Raw genomic sequence first — 23,401 nt, forward strand, 5'->3', positions numbered from 1 at the left:
ACACAAAGTTGAATTAACATCAAATTTGATATACATGATATTAGATGATTATCAAATGTTATAACGCTTTAGGTTCTCATTACACTTAGACATTTCGTCTTTTTGCGACAATTGCATATTAGTCTAATCTGCAGATTTTCTTACATGACAATCCTACTGTGAGATCTGGATTTTTATAGCCCGAAATTTTAATTATTTCCACCTCTATTATACAACAGCTTAGTCGACAAAATTCCTTAGCTGAGAAAAATGAGACCCTCGTCCCCTAACTGTCAACTATCTATTGTTCGTACACTGTGTGCAGATCAACTTGCAACTTAAGTTTATAGTTAGCATCTGACTTCGTCATTTGTTTTGGATCCCAGGAACACCTATAACCCTAATCGCAATCAGCCATTTGTCACATGACCAATTTTCCCATCAAAAAGCTATATAAGATGCTTCCTTCCTCCCCTCGGGGAGTCTCAAATCTACGCCACAACTGTGTGTACGGCTCCAACATCCAAATCCTGCAGTGTTTCCAAGTGCCATCTTCGGGATAATTAACTCAACACCTCGCCTCCTTTGCCTGGAATATATATACTGATCTATTGCCACTTTCACAGGGATAATTGGACCTAGTGTATTTATTGGAATTCGTCTCCTACAGAGTTTGCCAAGAGGTATGAACTGGTATTTGTAAACTCTCTCTCTCAGATTTCCTTTTTGCATATATGAGGGTAGAATTGTATTATAATTAGTTTCAATTTTAATAAACCTTGTTTTGTTATAAAATGGTGTTTTTACTTGACTGTCGGCCACCCCTTATCATCGGCCCTGCTAACCTCCTCCACTCACGTAACGCATAACAAAACGTAACCGCCACCTTTTGACAAGTGAGTAGGTCACCGACCTGTCGCCAGAAAGGAAGATATGACTTCCTCTTACCTCCCTGGTGGTCTCACACTACTGTCAGTAGACAATCGGAAATACAGGGGAGAGGCAATGCTAGTATGTGAGAAGTTCCTCAAATTTTTATGTTGAATAATCACTATCTTCTCCTGGTCATTTCATTGATTAGAGCAGTCTGTTGACTTTCATAACTCTTCCTTTTGCACAGTCCCATCATCACTGGTCTCCATGTTCTTCCCATAAGGGCACTGAAAATAAAAGAGAGTTGCTATCTCAACCACAAGTCAATATGTACCCTCTCCTGCTTCCCCACTGGATTTATTGCCCCTTCAGGCAATAACAGGCAATAAAATATTCTAGAAGCTTATAAACAAAGGTTTTGTGATCGACAATTTAATTTTATATATATATAGAAAAAATTTTTTAAATTAAAAGTTTTGTGTATTGAACATTTATCTTTTATTAAATCAATTATTACTGGATTCATTTTTGGAATACAAATTAGTTTTATTTTAAATTATTAAGACAGTTTGGCCTAAAAATATACAAAAGTAATAATAAACTCATCTGTTTTATAGGCTTTAATAATAAATTTAAAATATAGCAGATTTATATCCCAAAAAATTCAATTATATTTGTTTAGATTTAATATTTTCAGGGTTAGTGAATTCTTAATATCTTTATCTTTTATTTATTTAGAAATTTTTACAAATACCAGAAGTAAATAAATGGACCACTCAATTTCAAGATGATACTAACACTGTTATTAAATTTAAAGATGTTTCGTGTACTTGGGATATTCCTGGAATGGAAAATGAAACAGAAACTAACAATAAAATTGTTAAAATTAAATTAGAAACAAAAAATGAAGAGTGCAATCCTTTAACAAAAGATTTAGATTCAATTGGAGAAGCTGTTCTGAAAGGAGTAGAATTAATTGTGAGAAAGGTAATTGATATTCTTTTTGTTTCATACAAAATTAGAGTAGTTTTTCATTCTATTCATATAGGTAGTTTTCAATTTCAATAGAAAAGTTGAACAATGAAGTTGTATGCAAAAAAGAAAGTTCCATTCTCAAAGAGCTAAAAAGGAAAATTAGAAAATCTCTGATTAAAAGAGATAAGTTTAGATTTTACAGTGAATATCCTACAAAGCCTAAAACATTATTTAAAACATTAAACCCATGGATTAAATAGAAGACAGGGAAGGGACTAAAAATTAATTTTCATAAATATTTTTGATTGTCAAGGCTGATAAGCTGCCTCATTAGAGCATATTTTGGCACTGTGTTGATATTTTAGATTTATTATATTGGAAAAATTATATATCTAAATGAAAAGAAATTTTAGAAATATTTCTAAATGGTATTAAATTTTAAATAAAAAAATAAGTAATTGAAAAACTGAAAGTAATTTGTCAGTGGCGTATTAGATATTGATATGATCATTGATCAGAAATTAGACAATTATTTCCATTGTAGATTTTTTAGTATTTATTGAGTTAACAGAAATGAGAATGGAATCAAAAATATTTTATAAATTTTCTATATTAATAGTTTTTTGTATTTGATAAGGGTGCACTCATTGGAATATGTGGTAGTGTTGGAAGTGGAAAATCGTCATTGCTTTCAGCTGTATGTGGAGATGTAAGTATTGTTAAAAACTATTCTTCATTTTGCATTTCAGATATTAACAAATTGTTAATCGAAATTTCATAAGGTCAATCAAAATAACTTTCCATTGTAATGTGAATATTGTTTATATTATTTACAAGTTACATTCTGTGTAGATAAATGATTTTTATAAATTTTACATATTTATTTAGTTCAAAAGAATAGAAATACTTCTTATTGCTAATAACAATTTCATAATTATTTTTAGATATAACATTATTCTTTGTAGCTTTTATATGAGCAATAATTATCAAATTTAATTTATAATATTTCCATTTAAAATATAACTTTTTCAGATTATAATTTGATGATATAGATTGGAAGATTTAGATTATAATTTTATAATCAACTTTGAATTATGTCGTCATACTTTACTAGTGTATGAATTTTTTAATATTGGATTGTATACATGACTATCAGAATTTATTGTGTAATTAAAAAAATACCATAGTGATATGCAATTCCTTTTTTTTTCTTCTTCAGAGAAAACATTTGAAATAATTTGATAAGAATTTTATAATATTAGCTGAAATAATGGGTAAATTTATATTGTAAATAGCAATTGATGTGGATTTTGGAGGTAGCAGTAGATATGAATAATTTTTTAATGCTTGAATTCGCTATAAGAAAAATCAGCTTTAAAAATCTAAAATTGAAATATGTTTGTACAATTATTAAAACTTAACTCAAAAACTAGTGAAACATGGTTGCTAATAAATTTTTAAAATTATTTTTAAGAAATATATAATGAATGCTAAAATTATGTATTACTTTATTTTCATGTTTTGAAACTGCAAAGATAAAAAAGATATAGTTTAAATTATTTATTGTTTCATTTTAATTATTTATCTAGTTTTTTGCATGAATGATCAAATTGTCCACAATGAGAATTAACAGAGAACATTTTATAAATGTTAATGTAATAAACATAATGATCAATTTAATATTGTTTATATATTACTGTATTTATTACATATATATTTTTATTTTCTTAGTTGACTCTTCTGGAAGGAAATATTGCAGTTAAAGGAAAAATTGCTTTTGTTACACAGCAAGCATGGATTCTAAATAGCACTTTAAGAGAAAATATTCTCTTTAGTTTACCCTTTGTTAAAGAAAAGTATGTACTCATATTATTTTTATCATAATTGAGTTAAAATACTGTTAATTTAAAATTTTAAAATAATTTTAATAATACAATAAATAGTTCATTTAAAATATGAAATATTGATAGAAAAATATGAATTTAACATTTCATATGATAACATTTCTAATACTGTACATACCACAATTCTTTGAATTTTTAACTTTTTATATCAATTTTTAATAAATTATACATAAGTATAAATGCTGTCTTTCATATTTTATTGAATATTTACATTAAATTTAAATGTGTAATATAATTTTTATTTTGAATATAAAACTATTCAATATGAAATACATACACACATACACACACTCTAGTGGTGTCAACAGGGTTAGTGTCATCTAGTATGGTACTTGTGATTTCATCTCCATACATTTCTTTGTATCAGACAATACAGAATCTTTAGTAATGTATTTTGTATGTACTAATGTTACTCATAAATTTGAAAACTAAACTTTGAAACTGAAAAAAAGAACACTTCTATTTTACTTTATTTCTGTCTGTTACTCTTCTTCATTGACAAGATCTTAATTTTGAAATATAACTTTAATTTTAAAAATAAACAAATTATATTTTGGTTGAGTAGCTATTTTTAGAAAAATCTTACATTTTTTTTAATAAAATATGTGATATTCAAATAATTTTCGATTTCTTATAGATATGATGATGTAATTAGGGCTTGCTGTTTGTCACAAGATTTAGATTTATTACCAAATGGTGATCTTACAGAGGTTAGTATGATTTGCTCTTATAATAAAACTATTTTGGATACTCTAAGCAAAATTACATAGTTTACTACATACAAAATACATATCAAATTGATATTGATTTTGAAGACAAACTTTTCATGATTTGAAGAATATGTTCTTCCAGTATATTTTCAGACCACTAAACCTCTTCAGCTTCCAGCAAAACATGTGAAATGTAGCAATTCACAAACCTTTTCAGAATTTACCCAATTCCAGCTTCAGGTTTATAGAATTCAAATTTGAACAAGCTGGTATAAGACATGCACTGAACCATAGTATGTCATCCAAGCTGTAACGATATTTCATACCACGCCCACTATATTTTGGGTAGCTGTAGCGTTGATAAAATTGGAATTACAGCTGGCTTTAAATATTTCATTGGATGCTAAGAGTGTGATGTGGTCCTAATTTGTATCTGATGAGCTAGGCCTGATTTAATTTAGCCTCTGTATGTCCTTTTGAGGCACACCTCGACAGGGCAATAATTTCCGAGTGCTTTATGTCATAATTCTGCTCACTATATCACTATAATTTTTAGGACTGAGTATATTCCAATATGCCTAGTCCTAAAAATAGGCATAACTATTAATTTGGCTTATATTTCAAGAACTACTGATCAGAACAGTGTGAAACTTAATAGACAAGCAGAACATTGTATTTTTTATGCAACAAAATAATTGAAAAGAAAAAATTTATTATAAATTACTTCAAACCAAAAACAACAGAAAACTACCCCTTTGCCACTACCAGAGACTTTCATCCCAGACATTGAATTGATCATTAAAGGTATGAATGACACAAATCAGGACTTTGTTCCTTGGAAAACAAAACAAGAAAAATTACTAAGCTTTGTCATAAAACCTTCTGCACAGTAAATTATTAACCCTTTCACTACGATTCAACATAGTGAAAGGGTTAATTATTTACTGTGCAGAAAGTCACTTCTGCTCAGCTGAAACATATGACTTGACGAAATTTTGTCATTTTAAAATTGTTTAATTTTAATCAAAAAAATTTTTTTTTGCTTGCAGTTCTTTTAATGTAAGTAAGTTATATACCGTATTTACTCGAATATAAGATGACCTCGCATATAGGACGAGGTGTGACTTTAAAGATCAAAATAAAGAAAATTAAATTTATTAATACAGTTCTAATTTTATTTTGTTTAATAACAAAATATCAAATGCATGTAAATGCACACATTGTCCCACAAAAATTACTGGCATTTTAAACTTTAAGGAAAAATCTTGTAAAATTGACAACATAATTTGTTCATGTAAAGCTGGACAATCCGGAACCTTTTTTTTGCCAATTCTTAACAGTCGATTACACTTATGAGTTTCTCTGAATTCTGATTTCAAAATAATCATCTGTTTTCACATGGGAATGAATTAAAACTTATATTGGGATCCCATGTAATTTTGGAATTCAATTCAAAACCTTTGCTTTTTCTATTGCTATTCATCTTTACTCCTGACAATTCACAAGAATGATTCAAATGACTCAGATAAAATACCTTTGTTTTTAATTAAATACCAGAAGGTGAGAATCCAGTAAAAAATGCAAATACACAGTTTACAAAAATTATACAAAATCAGAAAGAATCCTTTGCTCGTGCATATAGGATGACCTAGGTTTTTGAAGCAGTGAAAAATGAATAATAACCTCATCTTATATGTGAGTAAATATGGTATATGTATCTATTCAATTAATTAATTAATTATTATTTTAATTTTCTGTATTAATTTTATTTATTTTTTTATTTTTTTCAATCTAGGGAAACACCTGCACCAATTGATTTTTTTCTGGCTTGGTGCCATAAATTTTGTTTTACAATTTCGTTATCATTAAGATGTATTTTCTTAATTAATTTATTACTGTTCTTATTTTTCATCTAAATTTTATTTATTTATTTTTTCAAACAAAAGAAACACATTCACTAATCAATTTTTTTCTGTGTAGTGTGTTTATTGTTCTGTATTTTGGCAGAATAATAATAATAATAATAATAATAATTATTTGAACATTCTTTCTGAATCACTTTAATCTTTTAAAAACTTTTATTATTAGCAATTTTAAAAAATTGCTAATAATAAAAGTACATTAGTTGAAAATTAATTGAAAATTAATATAAATTTAATATTAATAAAATTAAATGTGATTATTTTCTATTGTCTATGATAAAAATTGAAATCTATATTAATGTTTAAAATAAAACGTCCTACTAATCTAAGAGAGTTTATCAAAGAGAGAGAAAACTACTGCAGTATATATGTATATGTATATATGTGTATATATATATATATATGGTTTCATGTAAAGTGATATTATTCACTAAAAAATAAATCAATATGCATAAATCTTATATCATCATGTAGAAAACAATATTCTCTCTTGTGCTAGCTTGGTGCCAAGAATAAATAATGAAATCAAACAATTTTATTTTTTTGTCAAAATAACGTTTGTAAAATAACAATTTATAACATCAAAAATTTTTGTTATAATTTAACATTTTATTTTGTAAGTAATTTTTACTCTGAATGATAATACACTATTGTGCCAAAAACTACATAATATAATAAGTATATGTGAATTTTTTTGTATCTCTATGATAAAAATTTGAGTTTTGGTGAATTTTCAAAATAAAATACCTATTGCAGTGATTCTCAAAGTGGGGGTCGCGACCCCCAAGGAGGTCGTGAAAAATATTTGGGGGGTCGCTGAAAAATTGATGCCAGATCAATTTTTTCAAATATTTTATAAATTTACTATGGATTCATGTTTAGAAATAATAGAAATAAAAAATATATAAAATAATTTTTACTTAAATAAATTGCACATATAAATAATATTTAAATACGAGCCTAACCCCCTCCCTCTGGGATGTTTTTCGACACATACTTATTCTTCGGGGTCCTTTGAAATTTTTAAGTGCAGAAGGGGGGTCTTGGTCCAAAAAGTTTGAGAAACACTGACCTATTGTGTCCTTGTGTGGATCATTGTTTTGAATGGTAAAGTACAATCGACCATGTCATAACAAAAGGTTTAATATGGTGTGAGGTTGCCCTTTGTGTGCATATATGTTGTATAGCAGATGGTTATGCTAATTATAGTATTTAAGAGCTCAGCCAGGAACAAAGTTTATTCTTGAAGAACAACATCATGAAACACCTAGTGTATTCTCAGTGACATGAAACAACTAAACTTTCTAGAGTATCCCACATGTTTTATAAGATTTAGGTCAAAATATTTTGCTAACTGTTCCATGCAGCGAATATCTTTACTATCAAGAAAATCATTGATGAATGCATTCCTACTTGTGCAGGCAGTATTGTCCTTGAAAATGAAATCTGTGCTATTAGCATCTTAGCAATGTGGAATTCCAAAACTTTGTGTCTGCACCTTCTTGCAGTAATGGCACCACTTGCAAGGATATGGAACTCAGTGTTGCAATTAAGCATAATTCCACTTCAGTACGTGATAACTAAGAACCAGGTTTTTAGGTTTTCACATATTTTTTTTGCACAATGGCCTTGCATTGAAAGTTCCAAATCTGCAATTATTTTATTGATATGGGTATCTGGGACAGAATTATAAAAACCTAAAAATGCATATTTTGGTAATAAAGCCTAAAATGCATATTTGAAGAATATTTTGGTATAAAAAAACCTAAATTTGGCATATTTTGCCAATTTCCTAAAAACTTCTTTAGCCAATCTTCCCTCTTCAATCCCCAGGGATTGTGTCTCCTTTTTCAAACTGTTTCTCATTAGTTTGTTTCATGATTGATTGATTAACATCCTGTTGCTACCCATTGGACACTTTGACAGAAAAATATCAGAAGGTATTTAACCTTGGACTTTGTTATCTAAGCCACACCTCTTCTTCTTCTTCCTAAAAACTATTTATACAGCGGGTCACTTTCATTTTGTTAGTTTGCAACAAGCAGCTATAGACTTGAGTCAAGTGTACATTATTGGATACAGATTGAAAATGCCGAAAGAATTGTCATCAAAATCGTCTCTTTTGTGATCCTATATTGCTGAATTTGGAGGGCCTGAAATATTTAGCACTAATGAGAAGGTTTTGCATTGTGATGCCTGCAATGCACATATTGTTTGCAACAGGAAATCTCAAATTCAACAGCACATGCAAATGGCTAAATGCAAGAACAACATAAAACCAAGGGAAAATGCTGAGCATAAATGTAAACAATTATTTATATCAGTTGCAGAAAAACAGGATTGATTCTGTGCCAAATAATAATTTCAGTTTTGGATTTTGTGAGGTGATGTCTGAAGCAGGAATTCCATTTTCCAAACTATCATGCTCAATACTTAAATCATTTCTGGAGTAATACATGTGTAGGACAATTTCTGATGAATCAATGTTGAGAAAGTCCTACAGGGAAGATGTGTTTCTGACAAAGCTGGGAAAGTTACGAAATGAGTTTGAAAATGAACAGATATACTTGATGTTGGATGATGAGCAGCAAAATTGGTTACTGTCATTCTAATTGGAGCTTTTTGTGAAGACAAATATAAGGCACCTAAATTCTTGAATATGGAAATACTTGAAAAAGCAAACAATGTTACAATAACTCAGCTGGTGCTTAACTCTGCAGATTCTATGGACTGAGGATGTAAAGTACAACAATGTGTGTTTACTGTTGTCAGATCAAGCAGCACATATAGTCAAAGCAGGACAGAATTTGAGCATAATGTTTACTAAATTTCTACTTTTGACATGTTTAGCCCATGGATTAAGCAGAGTAGCAAAAAAAATTTGAGATACCTATCCAAGGGCATACCCATGGAGGGGCAGCTGCCCCTCCTTAGAAGAAAAATTAAACTGTAGTAATTGACACTCAGACACAGCACAGACGTATCAATTTAATATCAGTTTGAATAATGAATATTGTGACTAGAGCCATCTGCTGTGAAATCTCACTCTCCCTCTCCACTTCCTCGAAACTAATACCAGTTGCCCCCTCTAGTTCAGATCCTGGGTACACTGCTGTACTTATCCTAAAGTTGACAAGTTAGTGGCATATGTTAAGAAAGTGTTTGTAAAGGCACCGTACAATTATGGAAAGACTCAACTGGACTCTGCTCCCTCTGAGCCTGTTGTCACACACTGGGGAACCTGGTTGGATTCCATGTTTTACATTGGAAAATACATGGACCAGCTGAAGAAAATTTTATTGCATACTTACAAAGATAAGACCTTGGCTATAGAGAGTGCTGCATCTCCTTTGCAAAATGCATCAGTTTGCCAGAACTAATGGTCCTTAGATATCTGGTATTTCTAAGGACCAGCATTACACGACTGGAGAAGCAAAGACTTCAACTGCATGAGTGTATTTCTATCATTGAAAAATGTTGGAGCATCCTGCAATCTAATCCAGTGCAAAAAATAAAAGATACTGTGGAAAATCTGAATGTTGTTTTAGAAAAATTCCTTCATACAAGGAAATATGCATAATTAATGAAGTATTGCAAGGGTCTGAACTAACAATGGATGAAGCAGAAAAACTGACTCAGTTTTCTCCATTGGATTATTCTACGATGTAGCTTACCTCTTCTGACATTGGTTGAGGTAGAGAGACTTTTCTCAATTATGAGAAGTTTGCTCAGAATAAGCCAAATATAAAGCAACTGTACCAAACTGTGTTTTGCAATTACAATAAATCCAAGCAATAATTTTTGAAAATGCACTCAAAATAACCATTTTTTAAAAAATTATTGATTATTTATATTCAAGTCCCAGTGAATGCATATCCCAAACAGAAAAAATTAGAACACAATAATAGCCAAGATAAATTCCACTCCCAATGCAATTTTATAGTAATAAAATTAAAACTATATGAAATATTTTAAAATAAATGTTTTTATTTAATAAATATAGCATTAGAGATGTTTTATTTGTCATTTTATTGCTTTAAAAACAAGCTGTAGTGGGACACTTGCAGTTTCCAGTGTTTACAAGTGTTTGACCTTGAGCACAGTTATTTGGTTGACTTTCGTGGGATGTCTTCATGTAAACTTTGAGAAGAGTCAGGGGTTCTAGCAGGGTGTGTGGTAATTCCAGGAGTAGACCAATTAGAACAAGTGCTATTCGGTCATTACTACTATGTCTCCAGGAGAGTGACAAACTTCTTTGTTCAATAGAAAACTTTCTAATTGGTTTACAACTACGAAAGTTACACAAGGAGATAGACAATGGTTTATGGAAGGTGAGTAAACTGTATTCGAAAAAGTTATAAGCATAGGGAGTGAAATAATTGCATTTTAATCGAAACATGCCATGCTTGCCCAAGTTAACTCAGGTTTGAGTGTTGCATCCATTTTGCTCAACCCGAGTTAAGTCAGTTAATAGATTTCAAATTGTTACTTAGTTTTTATATACATGTATCTGTATATATATATATATATATATATATACAGTCAAACCTGTTTTTATGCGGGGGATAGGGACCGCATTAAAAAAAACGCATTAAAAAAAATCTCACGAAACTTCACAAATGGCTGTAAATAATAGTTTTCGCAACACAATTAAAAAAATAATTTTTTTATGCGGTCAACAGGGACCGCATAAAAAAAGTCTCACATAGAAAATAACTCAAAACCGTACGAAATAGAATTTATTGACAACAGATGTCAGCACTTGACTGCATCGTCTGGTCTATCGTCTGTTTTACATATTTTTGTCCAGGTGGTGTTTTGTTGACTTAAAAAGTAAATTATTTCATTTTTCGCATATTCATGCAATAATATTACTATAATAAGTGCATTTATGCTATAATAAGTTTATTTAGCTATAATAAGTCAATGTGAGACATGACGAATCGCACGAGACTAGTCGCCAACTATACTGCACAAATTAAAAATTCGCATTAAAAAAATCGCACAAATAAAAATCGCACATAAAAAGAGCGCATAAAAACAGGTTTGACTGTATATGAAATATTTGTGAATCATGATGAATGAATTGATGATGTGATGAAGAATATGTGGTAGAAAAGGAAATGCATATTTTGAAGTTTTTAGAGCATATAATATGCACCTAAAATACACTTTTTAGCACCTAAAAATCCAGTTCTGAATGATGATACCATCTGTAAACTTACATGTTTCAACGTTGTTCAAGGAGCTATTGGGTTCTCTTCAGATACTAATCCAATGAGAATCATTTTGTAGACTGTACATGAACATATCAGTGAATAGAACATTGTCCATTCATTCATAGTCTAATGTTGGTATTTTTAACACTAGCTCAAACAGGTTTTTCTTGTGCATAAAGTCAATGGAACAATATACTGAATATCTGGTAAAAAAAACCATTCACGTGAAGCTTCCTGTAGATAATTTATCATGTGATTCTAACATCAGGGGAAATAGACAGCTTTACAAAGAACTGCTTTACTAGACATTCTTTTGTTAAAATGTACTGTTAATATTAAATAGCAGTCCTGTTTTGAAGTGGTAACTCGGGCACCAGCATCTCTTGTTGAAATCTGGCCCAAAGCCTGAATATGACACTCTGCAACATATTCAGAGCCTTGGACAAATCTGTCTGTGACTGACTTTCAATAATTCTTTCATTTATAAAATTGTGATAATGTCTGTGTAGTGTTATCACAGTCAGCATCGTACAGTAAAACAGCAAAAATCTGTCTTGATAGTTAAACTGGAAAAGAAACAATTTCTTATTACTCCTGTATTTATGGACCCTAATATCTTGCATAAATTTGTCCTTTTTAATGCAACATTCAAGTACGTCCTGAGTATTTTTATTGACTGGAAATGATCACATAAATTTTTGCTGTTTGTTTATTTTTTTGCTCTATCTCTCTATCTAAGGTTTCAATGATTATGCTTATTCTTGGATGTGACTGCATGTGTGTATATGTATATATATAAACTTTTACTAGTTTTAATAGATTTTATAGGATATATTGTAAACTAATATCTAATATATTTTATTTATTTTTTATCAGAAAATTGAACATTAGTTTTTTTCCTAGATTAAAAATATATTTTCATAAAAATGAACAAACATCTGTAAATATATTTTTATAAAGTGTTTTCAATAAATTTCAGATTGGAGAAAGAGGAACAACTTTAAGTGGTGGACAAAGACAACGCATTAATCTTGCTCGAGCACTGTACAGCAATCGTGATGTATATTTATTGGATGATCCACTTTCTGCAGTTGATACAAAAGTAGCTAGTCATATATTTGAACATTGCATTCAAAATTCAATGGCAAATAAGACTGTTCTTCTGGTTACTCATTCTATGCAAGTAAGTAAATTGTTAATATGAAGTTGTTTTTAGATAATAATTATATATTAATTAATAAATTACAGTAAAACTTCTCTAACTCAAATATCTTTTTAACTTGAAGAAGATGAAGCACTTGGTAGGTTAAATGGAATAGGGCTTTAATGTCTCCAACTTGAATTTTCTTAATTCAAACATTCTCCAAGTTGAAGGTTTTCATGGTCCCCTTACACTGATTAATGTTACTTTCAACTTTTCTGACTCAAATTTCAATATTTATTCTTTCCAAAGTGATCCTAATTATTGGATTTTCATGAAATTTTCAGATAGTTAGTTGTATCTACTATCCAACACCCATATGCAGACAACATTCCAGTCCAAAGCAGGAAGTCCTCTTGCTTTATCTGAACAAGATGTACCTCTAAAACTGTTTAATTCCATTATCTACATTAAATAAACTTTGCTGAAAGGCATTACATAGTGTATTTAAAACAAAAATCTGTCAAAGATTCTTTATATAATGCAAGAGAGGTAAAAGTATAAATCTACTCAGAATTATCATTTTTCACTCTATTGCTCTCTAACTAGAATCATCTGTAACTTGGAAGTTTTTCTGCATTTTGGAGCTTAGTGTTAGAGAAATTTTACAGTATATATCTTCTAATATTTGAAATTACTTTGTTTATATAATGGTTTTTAAAAGAAAGCATTGTATACTAAACTAAATTTTCAGTTCATTAACAAATATGATTTTTTAAGGAAGAGATTTTGTCAAGAAATAGGCTTTTTAGAAGATGACATTTTGCTAAAACTCAAATGAATTAGCAAAAAGTTTCAGTAAAACTAATTTTATTTTATTTTTGTGATTGTTAATCATTAATACATAAATATATAAATTTTTGCTTTCTCTATAAAAATATTAAATATAAGAAATATATTATTTTCATAAAGAATTGATATTTAAATTTGAATTTTTTAATTATTCTGTTTATTGGAACTCCAACCATTATTAGATTATATGTAATGCATAGAGGTATATTTCAGTGTTTGATTGTATTTTATGTTTACTGTAAAAATTATATTTATTGTTTATTTTATTGAAGAGAAAGTTACTTTGGTGCTAATGTTGTAACTTATATTTTATGATGTTTTCTAATGCATTAAAGTATGAAAATAATTTTACATTGTTATACAAGATTAATAAATTTTTCCTATTGACCAAGATTTCTCTTTTTTTTATCTCCTCACTCTTCTTCTGTTGGTTAAACACTGTTTATGATCATGGTCTTTTATTAAGTACGTAATGACCAAGATTCACTCGTTGCTCATTAGTCATATGTATATCTTAAATGTCTTATGATTTAATTCGAAGTATAGTAAATAAACACTAATCAGGAACTTGACTTGGCAAAGCAAACAGGACAAAATCATGACCTTCTTCCTTGCTGAAGTTCCTGATTTTGTCCTGTGTTTGCTTTGCCATCACCCACTTAATAAGAAACCAGCAATTGAACTGTTTGGGCATAGGATTGAACTCTGACATCAAATACTTAGGACTGAAGGTTGATGAGGCTTTAACATGGAAATCACATGTCAGCCACATCCACAACAAGACAGTTACAGGTCCACTCCCTACGTTGCATCTCCTGGAACACATGGGGAATAAATTTTAAGACCAGCCAGACAATCTATAAATGTGCAATCGAACTGGCCATTACTTATGGGGCGGAGATCTGGGGAGAAGCCGCTGACAAGCAAAACATTAAGAAACGTCTTAACTCTATTCAACGAATGAGTTTAATATTGATAGCTAAAGCATACAGAACTTCAAAGAATGCATTGCAAGTAATTTCAAACGTTCTACCACTAGACCTAAAAGTTTTAAAAATATACTGGAAATACCAATTTTTAGGTCAAATGGCAAAGAGCATTCAAACTTCCATTGTCGGTCATGATGTTGTCTAGCCTGGTCAAGTCCCAGCTAGACAACATTGTGACCGACCCAACTCTGGCAACAGAGGTAGGAAGCAGAAAAAACAGGCAGACTTGCCTTCCAATTTTTTTCCATGAATTCAGGACAGGAGGCACATGACTTTTTACCATCCAAACTTCATTATTATTCAAATCTACAGGGCATGGGAGCTTCAGGGCATACCTGAAGCATTTCCTTAACAAAGGGAATGGAAAATGCCCTTGTGCTCTAGCTGAGGATCAAGATGTGCAGCGTATCATCTTTTTGTGCACTAAATACAAACCTGAAAAACGAATTTTAGTGAGCACACTGAATGACCATGGTTTTCACTGGCTGTGCTAGTTGAAAGCCTTTTTCACCAAACAAAAGACCCTACAGGCTCTTGAAACTTTCATCAGAGCTACAGGACTGCCAGCTATGTGTGAACTATCCAGTGATTCCTCTCATTAGAGGGGGTTTTTCATACGCTTTTTGTTTTGGTCCCATGGCAAGTCAGGTTGGGGGCCTCTTCTCATGTACTGGCTATATTGTATTTATGCAACTGTTTTCTTTTGTTACCTCCAAAGCTATGGAGGTCTTATCTTTTGTACATATGCAACCATTTTAATTTGTTTTGTTTTATTTTATTTTACATCACCAAATAATTGCCTAAATATCGGGCTACAATATGGCTAGTTAAATGATTAGCACAAAGTAATTTGTTATTTTATCTTGTTACTTCCTAAACCATGGAGGGCTTTGTTTGTTTTTTCCCCCAAGGGGGTTGTTCATAAGCATTTACTTGAGGCAGTTATTCTGTATACAACTGTATTTTTGTAATTTGTATTCATTGGTGTTAAATAATTGGCTCTCGGCCAGGCACTGTGAAGCTTTATGTTTCACACTTTCCTGTCATTCTTTTTCTTTTCTTCATCCTTCTTACTTCTGCTATAACTCTTCATATTTCCTTTTGCAAGGCCTTCTAATCCTTTGGTAAATGTAAATGTAAATATCAGTATCCCCAATGCTACTACCCACAAACAGTCCTAAACCTCCTCATACATGCTGATGCGAGTTTAACTAACTCCCCTTTTCTTGGTCGGCAAACCTCACACACTGTTTCAAATTTTTATGGACTATAGCCTTGAATGTAAGATTATTCTATTTTCCACTGGCTTATTAATTAACATTTTATCAATATATTTTATTATCTAAATATGGTAATAGCTGTCTTTTTAATATTTTCTTGAAATGCAATAATAATAATTATAACTGAAACATTTTTACAAGGTTTTAGAAAAATGTCAAGAAGTTATTTTTATGAAAAGGGGTCACATTGCAGAAAGAGGAACTCATTTAGAGTTAATGAACAAGAATGGAGAATACGCTCGTATGTTTAATCTCGATAAAGCTAAATATCAAAATACTGCTGGAACAGAAGGTATTTTTTTTTTAAAGTTATTGTCATAAGGAAATATTTTAAAGTTAAGTTAATTATATAGTTTGTATTGTGAACATAATTACTTGTTTTCTTTAAAGATCTAAAGTTATAATTTTATTTTCTAATTACCATCAGCAATAAGATATGATGTTAGTGGGAAATTTCACTTTTAACTGTTTAGAAAAAGTTAAGTCCTGCCAGTTAATAACAAAGTTTCATCATTTATTTAAATGTAAATGACTTTTTATATGAAAATATGAACATAATAAAATCACTATATATAACCAAATTTATTTCTATAAATAAATTTTAATATTTATATTCAATTGTATTTGAATATATGAAACATTCCACAAGTTATGAGTCCAAAAGTGTGTTTGCATAAATTCTCCAGCAAAATGTATTAAAGCTTTGCACAAAATGGTTAATATAAGATTTTAGCATGGAAAAATATATCTTTAAAAGTTTATTTAGAAATTTAGGTTAATGTTACCCTAGGTATACAAAATGGCGGCTCGTATCTGACACCAGCATACAGAAACGAGGAAACAGTGGGGACGCACATTTTCTAAACTTAAATATTCTAATATTTTAGTTCCTAATAATTATGATAATTTATTAGAATGGGTTAGGTTTAGAAAACATGTGTCTCCACTGTTTCCTCGCTTCTGTATGCTGGAGTCAGAGACGAGCTACCATTTTGTATACCTAGGGTAACATTAACTGAAATTTATATTATTTATTTAAGTTTTGAACCTAATTATATATTTTATTAATTTATTTTTAATCTATAACTTAGTGATTTCTTTCTAATAAATTATATCTATCAATATTTATTTAATATCAAAATTTCATAATTAAAATATAAGTTAATAATACATTCTATCCCATTTATATTTTATTTAAAAAGAAGAATAAAATAAAAGTTTGTATAATTATTTTATAAATTAAAATTAATCAATACTATTTGTTAAATTAATATTTTGATTTTAATTGCAAAGCATTATTTCTAAGGATTCTTTTAGGTAGGTAATCATTATATAAATTTATAATAAATAGTTTATTTGGTATAATTACCTCATAGAATATAAATACAAATTAATTTTGTTTTAACACATTGTTCACTTACTTTTATTATTTTATATGGTAAATTATTTAAACTGAAATAAAGAACTGATCAATAATAATAATATTTTATAGTATAGGTAGGCTGACCGTAACATTTACAAATTACAATCCAACCGGGGATACATTTCAGAAACAGTGACAATGAGGTCAAAAACTGATTGAACTATTTTTTAAAATTTATTTATTTATTGATCTATAAACTGATGATATTATATTAGCATGTTAATAAAATTGTTCTATTCAAAGATTGATTTTACAATCTCTTATTAAAAAACCGACAAAACTAGGGACAGTCCCCAGAAACTGGGGACATCTGACCACTCTAGTATAAGCCTACTGTAGTACCGAGTTTACATAATTTAAAGGAATACTATAAAATATAATTAAAATTGAAAATTTTCTTTTGCACATTGATGTTCTAAGTTTCTAAGTTACTGAAATAAATCTTTTGCACATCAATGTGCAAAAGATTTATTTCAGTAAAATGGAGTTTTAGAAATATAAAATGTTGCATTAGTTGAATACAGTTTTTATAAAAATGGCTGCAACTTTGTCCATCTTTGAAAGTTTTCATTGTATTATTAAAGGCCAAGAATTTTAATTAAAATTTATTGAATTTCAATTTTCTAATAAAAAAATTTTAAATGAATTTGCTTTGAAATTTTGTTAATATATTTTAATTTTAAATGTTTTCAATATAAATTTTGAATATTTTTTAAAATTGTGAAGTTTAATCCATTTAAGATTATCATTCTCTTCATTTTTTTTTATAGTAACTATTAGTAAGATTTGACAAACACATTAACTGTATTAATTCATATTCCTTTGTGTCCTTATTATACAATTTATTATATAAATGTCTATTGGGACATATTGTATTAGTAGGACTTATTATACTGTGTCCAGGTTCTGTGAATTGAGGAAACTTATAAAACAATCTTTATTGTTCGCCTGTACACACTATTTTTGTGTTTCGGACCTCTTGGTCACTCTCAGCAGGTTTACAGCCTCTAGGTGCTAAAACAAGATTTTATAAAATTACAAAACATATTATAATATTTTCCCGACAATAATATGATTAAAATAACTTAGTTTTTTTGGTGGATGATTACATTGAAATTTAAAAAGAACAATATAAAAATTCATATCATTTTCAAACCACTTACTTGTATACAATAAACACAAATTTTAAAAATTTAAATATTTAAAAAAGGTGGTTAAAACTTATTTTCTCTAACTTACATATCCTTCTCTTTCCTTTGCTCGTACAATTATCATATCACTAAATTCATTTCCTTTATAAATCTCTCCAGCTATTACTCCCCCTGTTGATGATACTGTTCCACGATTGGTGAATTTCTCTTCTTAAGTTATTATTGATTCTATTGTTTTGTCTTATTATGTGAATATGTTCACATAGTTGCCTTTTAAAATATTACTTTCTTTTTTCTTTATTTTCACAGTATTTAAATCTATTTCGCATCCTTTTTTATTGCGATGTTTTACTACAGCCGAATTTGCATAATTGCCTTTAATGGCTCAAATATGTTCCTTTATACGTATTTTTAATTTTCTTTTTGTTTCTCCTATATATGTTTTTCTTTGTCCATAATTGCAATTAAATGAATATACCACCTCTTTTTCTCCTGTTATTTCCTAAACTATCTTCTGTATCCATTTTTCCAGTATTTTCTTTGTGTAATCATTTAGTATGAATATTTTTACAATAGGAAATAGAAGAAATTGTAATGTTGTACAGGGAAAAAGACAATTTGATAAGGAAAAATATTTTGTGAAATTAATGTATATACCAAAATTATTTGAAAGAGTTAAGAATATATTAGCTAATAAAATAAATTTAATATCAGAAAAAATGGACTCAACCAAAAAATATTTATATTAGAGAAATACTAAAAACAGGAAATAATAGAAGAAAAAGACATGGTATATTCGTTTAATTGCAGTTATAGACAAAGAAAAACATATATAGGAGAAACAAAAAGAAAATTAAAAATACATGTAAAGGAACATATTCAAGCCATTAAAAATTAAGAGCCATTAATTATGCAAATTTGGCTGTAGTAGAACACTGTAATAAAAAAGGATGCAAAATAGATTTAAATACTGTTAAAATAAAGAAAAAAGAAAGTAATAATTTTAAAAGGCAACTATATGAACATATTTACATAATAAGAAAACAATAGAATCAATAATAACTTAAGAGAAATTTACCAATCGTGGAACAGTATCATCAACAGGGGGAGTAATAGCTGGAGAGATTTATAAAGGAAACGAATTTAGTGATATGATAATTGTACAAACAAAGGAAAGAAAAGGATATGTAAGTTAGAGAAAATAAGTTTTAACCACCTTTTTTAAATATTTAAATTTTTAAAATTTGTGTTTATTGTATACAAGTAAATGGTTTGAAAATGATATGAATTTTTATATTGTTCTTTTTAAATTTCAATGTAATCATCCACCAAAAAACTAAGTTATTTTAATCATATTATTGTCGGGAAAATATTATAACATGTTTTGTAATTTTATAAAATCTTGTTTTAGCACCTAGAGGCTGTAAACCTGCTGATGAGTGACCAAGAGGTCTGAAACACAAAAATAGTGTGTACAGGCGAACAATAAAGATTGTTTTTTCTAAATAAGTTTCCTCAATTTGCAGAACCTGGACACCAGTATAGTAAATCATACTAATACGATATGTTCTAGTAGACGTTTATATAATAAACATTAACTGTATTTATTGATATCAGTAATGATTTTAAGAAATAAAAATAACAACATACATTAAAAAATAATTTTTAATTTAAATCCATCAAATTACTAAATATTAAATTTAACATTAGAAATTATAAAACTATGAAATGTTTCTGTATTCTATTAGTGAAAAACTGCTTGTTAAAATTCAACAACTTCAAGACATTATTTTTATTTTAAAACCATTAGAATTGATTATAAGACAATTAGTTAATTATATATTACATTTTTATCATTTATCATGTAAGAAATAATTTGTTTTGGAGAAAGGGGGCGTATTTGTCTCTTGATGCTGCTGGTGAAAATTTTTTCTCACTTCATCTGTGATAAATTTTTTGAGTTAAATAATTAATTTAATCAAATTTGATTTTGAAAAGGAACTAATAACTATAGGACTATAAAATTAACAATAAGTTTAATACTAACGGCAATGCAACGTTCTCCAGTTAAACGTGAAAGACCACCGCTCACCAGAACCAAATCAGCAGGTAAACGTAATGACGATATTACAACAAGTTCCCGATTAATTACTGACTATAAATTACAACCGGATAAAAATCTACAAGACACGAATATGGAGGCTAAGAAAACTAATGAAATATCAGACCAACGCAATACTCAAGATGATTCAGGTGAGCCAAATGTACTTGATTCTTTACTAAATAATCCGGATGAGTTATTGGACACTTCATCTGCCATTTTATGGAATAAGATATCTAACCTAATAAAAACATCTAATGATAAGCTTTTTAAGCAAATAAAAGACTTTAAGGAGGAAATAAATTTAATTCATGAAAATTTGAACGAAGCTAAGGAAAAACAGGCAGAATTGGAAGAACAAATTACGAATTTACGACAACAAATAAACATTATGCAAAATGAGAAGGACTTTACGTATTATAGACTAGATTCTTTAGTTAATGACAATAATCGTAGTAATATTATAATATATAACTATCCTAATTTGAAACCTGTTTCTAAAGAAGTAATTTATAACTTCATTACCTCCTTATTGGAAATTTGTGATATAGTTCAAGAGGACATTTTAGATGTGATTCAGTTAACAAAATCACCAAAAATTACTACTAAAGTAATTTTTAAAAATACTCAACTTCGTAATCGAATCTTTTCTGCTTTTATTCGGAAAAAAATGCAAAATCAGTTAGAAGATTGGAGAGATTCTCAAATATCCCCAGATCTTAATAAAAATACAAGAATAAGACGAAAAAATCTACTTCCAGTGTTACACGAAATACAGAAACAGAATGCACAGGCTAAACTACATAATGATATCTTAATATCAGGACCTGAGAAAATTACTTAACATTAATCTGAAAAGTTTGGTATATGCTGATACTTTTTACCTTACCGTAAAACGATAGTTTTGGGAAGTTGATATAACACAAATCAAACACAAACCCAAAGTTTGAATAAACCTAATAATGATTGCTCCTTTGATATATTAAATTGGAATTGTCAAGGTCTAAAAAACAAAACTTTAATTATCAATTCTTTGCATATTAGATATAGGCCGGCTATTATTGGTATAACGGAAACTTGGATAACAATGGAAAAATTTTATACTACAAATTTCTTGAATAAATTTTTAATTGAATCTTCAATTGCAAGTAAACCAGTTGGCCCCGTAAGACCAAGCGGCAGCTTGTGTTTATTGATGGAAAGGGAATACTGTAAAATAATTCAAGTTAAAAAATCAAGAAACTATATATTACTTCTCATCACAATAATTGGAAACAAAGAATTAAATAAGAATAATCAAATAATGATGATATTACTAACTTATATTCCTCCCGGGGATGTAAATACTCTAAATGAAATCTTTCAAGTTATAGAATCATGGTTCTATATAACTCCATATATTATTATATTGGGTGATTTTAATTCTCGAATTGGTGACGAAATGGATTCCAGATATAAGGGACCAAATCATTTAATTAGTAACAATCGAGTATCAAAGGATAAACAGGTTAATAATTTGGGGAAAAAGCTGCTAAACTTCATAAAAGAAAATAAACTCTATATATTGAATGATCGTATTAAACCTGATTTTCCTGCGGAATATACTTGTTTAACTCATTTGGGGAAATCAACAATTGACTTTACAATATGTTCTGAACTACTTCTGGATTATTGTACGGAATTTACGACAACATTAATGGATGCATCAGATCATTTTCCCACAATAACCAAATTTCGAATATCCTCAACAAAAGGAACTAATAAGCAAAATATAAATACTTCAAAAATAAAATATAAATTCTCAAAATATCGGAGGGAGATTGACAATCGACTTAAAGCAATTCCAGAAATTACAATTGCTAATAGTGAAAAAATATATAATTTAATAATAACTATATTAAACGAATACAAATGTATAAATAAAAATACTAGACCTAAGCAAGGATGGTTTGATTCAGATTGCTATAAAATGAAATTAACAAAACAAGCAACATTGAAAAAATTCAGGAAAAATTCAACAGTATTTAACCTCAACAGTTATAAAAAAAACTAAATGAATGTATAATAATCTTAAAACTAAAAAATTAAATTATTTTCGGAAAATAGAACAAAATTCAATTAAAAATAATAATAACAGCAGCATATTCTGGAATACAATACGAAGATTTCGGCCCAAATCATACCTAAATGGGAATACTGCTACAATAGACTTTAATACCTGGAAACAATTTTATAATAGATTTCCACAAATTAATATGGAAATACCGTTAAACACAAGCATAAAAGTTTATGATGATATCCTGGATTCTGAATTTACAATAACTGAGTTGGAGGATGTTATTAGAAAATCAAAAAGCAAGACAACACCAGGATGTGATAATATTCCTATCGATTTCTTAAAAATGTTATCAACTAGTTCTAGAATAATAATACTACATTTGTTTAATAGTATGTACAAATCTGCGTATTTTCCTGAATCCTGGAATTCAGCCATTATAACAATGATATATAAAAAGGGTGATCCGTTCTCTCCCAGCAACTATAGACCAATAGCATTACTACCAGTAATGAGAAAATGTTTTACTTCACTTCTTGCAAATAAATTTAAGTTATGGACTAGAACAATGGGACTGGAAGCTGAATTTCAATATGCATTTACTACTAATAAAGGAACCGAACTTGCAATTTTTACTTTATTAATGATAATTCAACTCTATCTTTTAAAAAAACATAGGAAAATATATGCTGCCTTTATCGACATCCAAAAAGCATTTGATTCAATATATGTGCCTTTATTGATACACAATCTTAAATCCAGTGGTGCAAGTACTCAATTTACTTCAGTAATTTCAAAATTATATCTAAATTATATTATTAAGATA

The 23,401-nt window shown here is 28.8% G+C and overlaps 1 protein-coding gene across 3 annotated transcripts in view; it reads left to right on the plus strand.

Moving 5' to 3' along the window:
- The window catches only part of LOC136973199 (ATP-binding cassette sub-family C member 5-like), a 100,425-nt gene that overhangs the window by 52,350 nt on the left and 24,674 nt on the right, over positions 1-23,401 (plus strand). For 2 of the 3 annotated variants that reach the window (XM_067267909.1, XM_067267903.1), the window contains exons 11-17: positions 1,591-1,839; positions 2,465-2,536; positions 3,559-3,683; positions 4,369-4,441; positions 12,562-12,765; positions 15,986-16,136; positions 17,138-17,161. In XM_067267909.1, coding sequence (XP_067124010.1) covers positions 1,591-1,839; positions 2,465-2,536; positions 3,559-3,683; positions 4,369-4,441; positions 12,562-12,765; positions 15,986-16,136; positions 17,138-17,161 — 898 coding nt within the window. The remainder of the gene's footprint in view (positions 1-1,590; positions 1,840-2,464; positions 2,537-3,558; positions 3,684-4,368; positions 4,442-12,561; positions 12,766-15,985; positions 16,137-17,137; positions 17,162-23,401) is intronic. The other variant, XM_067267915.1, reaches the window with a different exon arrangement.

This window comes from Centruroides vittatus, unplaced genomic scaffold (genome assembly GCF_030686945.1).
Source record: "Centruroides vittatus isolate TY-2023 unplaced genomic scaffold, ASM3068694v2 contig_1074, whole genome shotgun sequence".
NCBI classification, from domain to species: Eukaryota; Metazoa; Arthropoda; class Arachnida; order Scorpiones; family Buthidae; genus Centruroides; species Centruroides vittatus.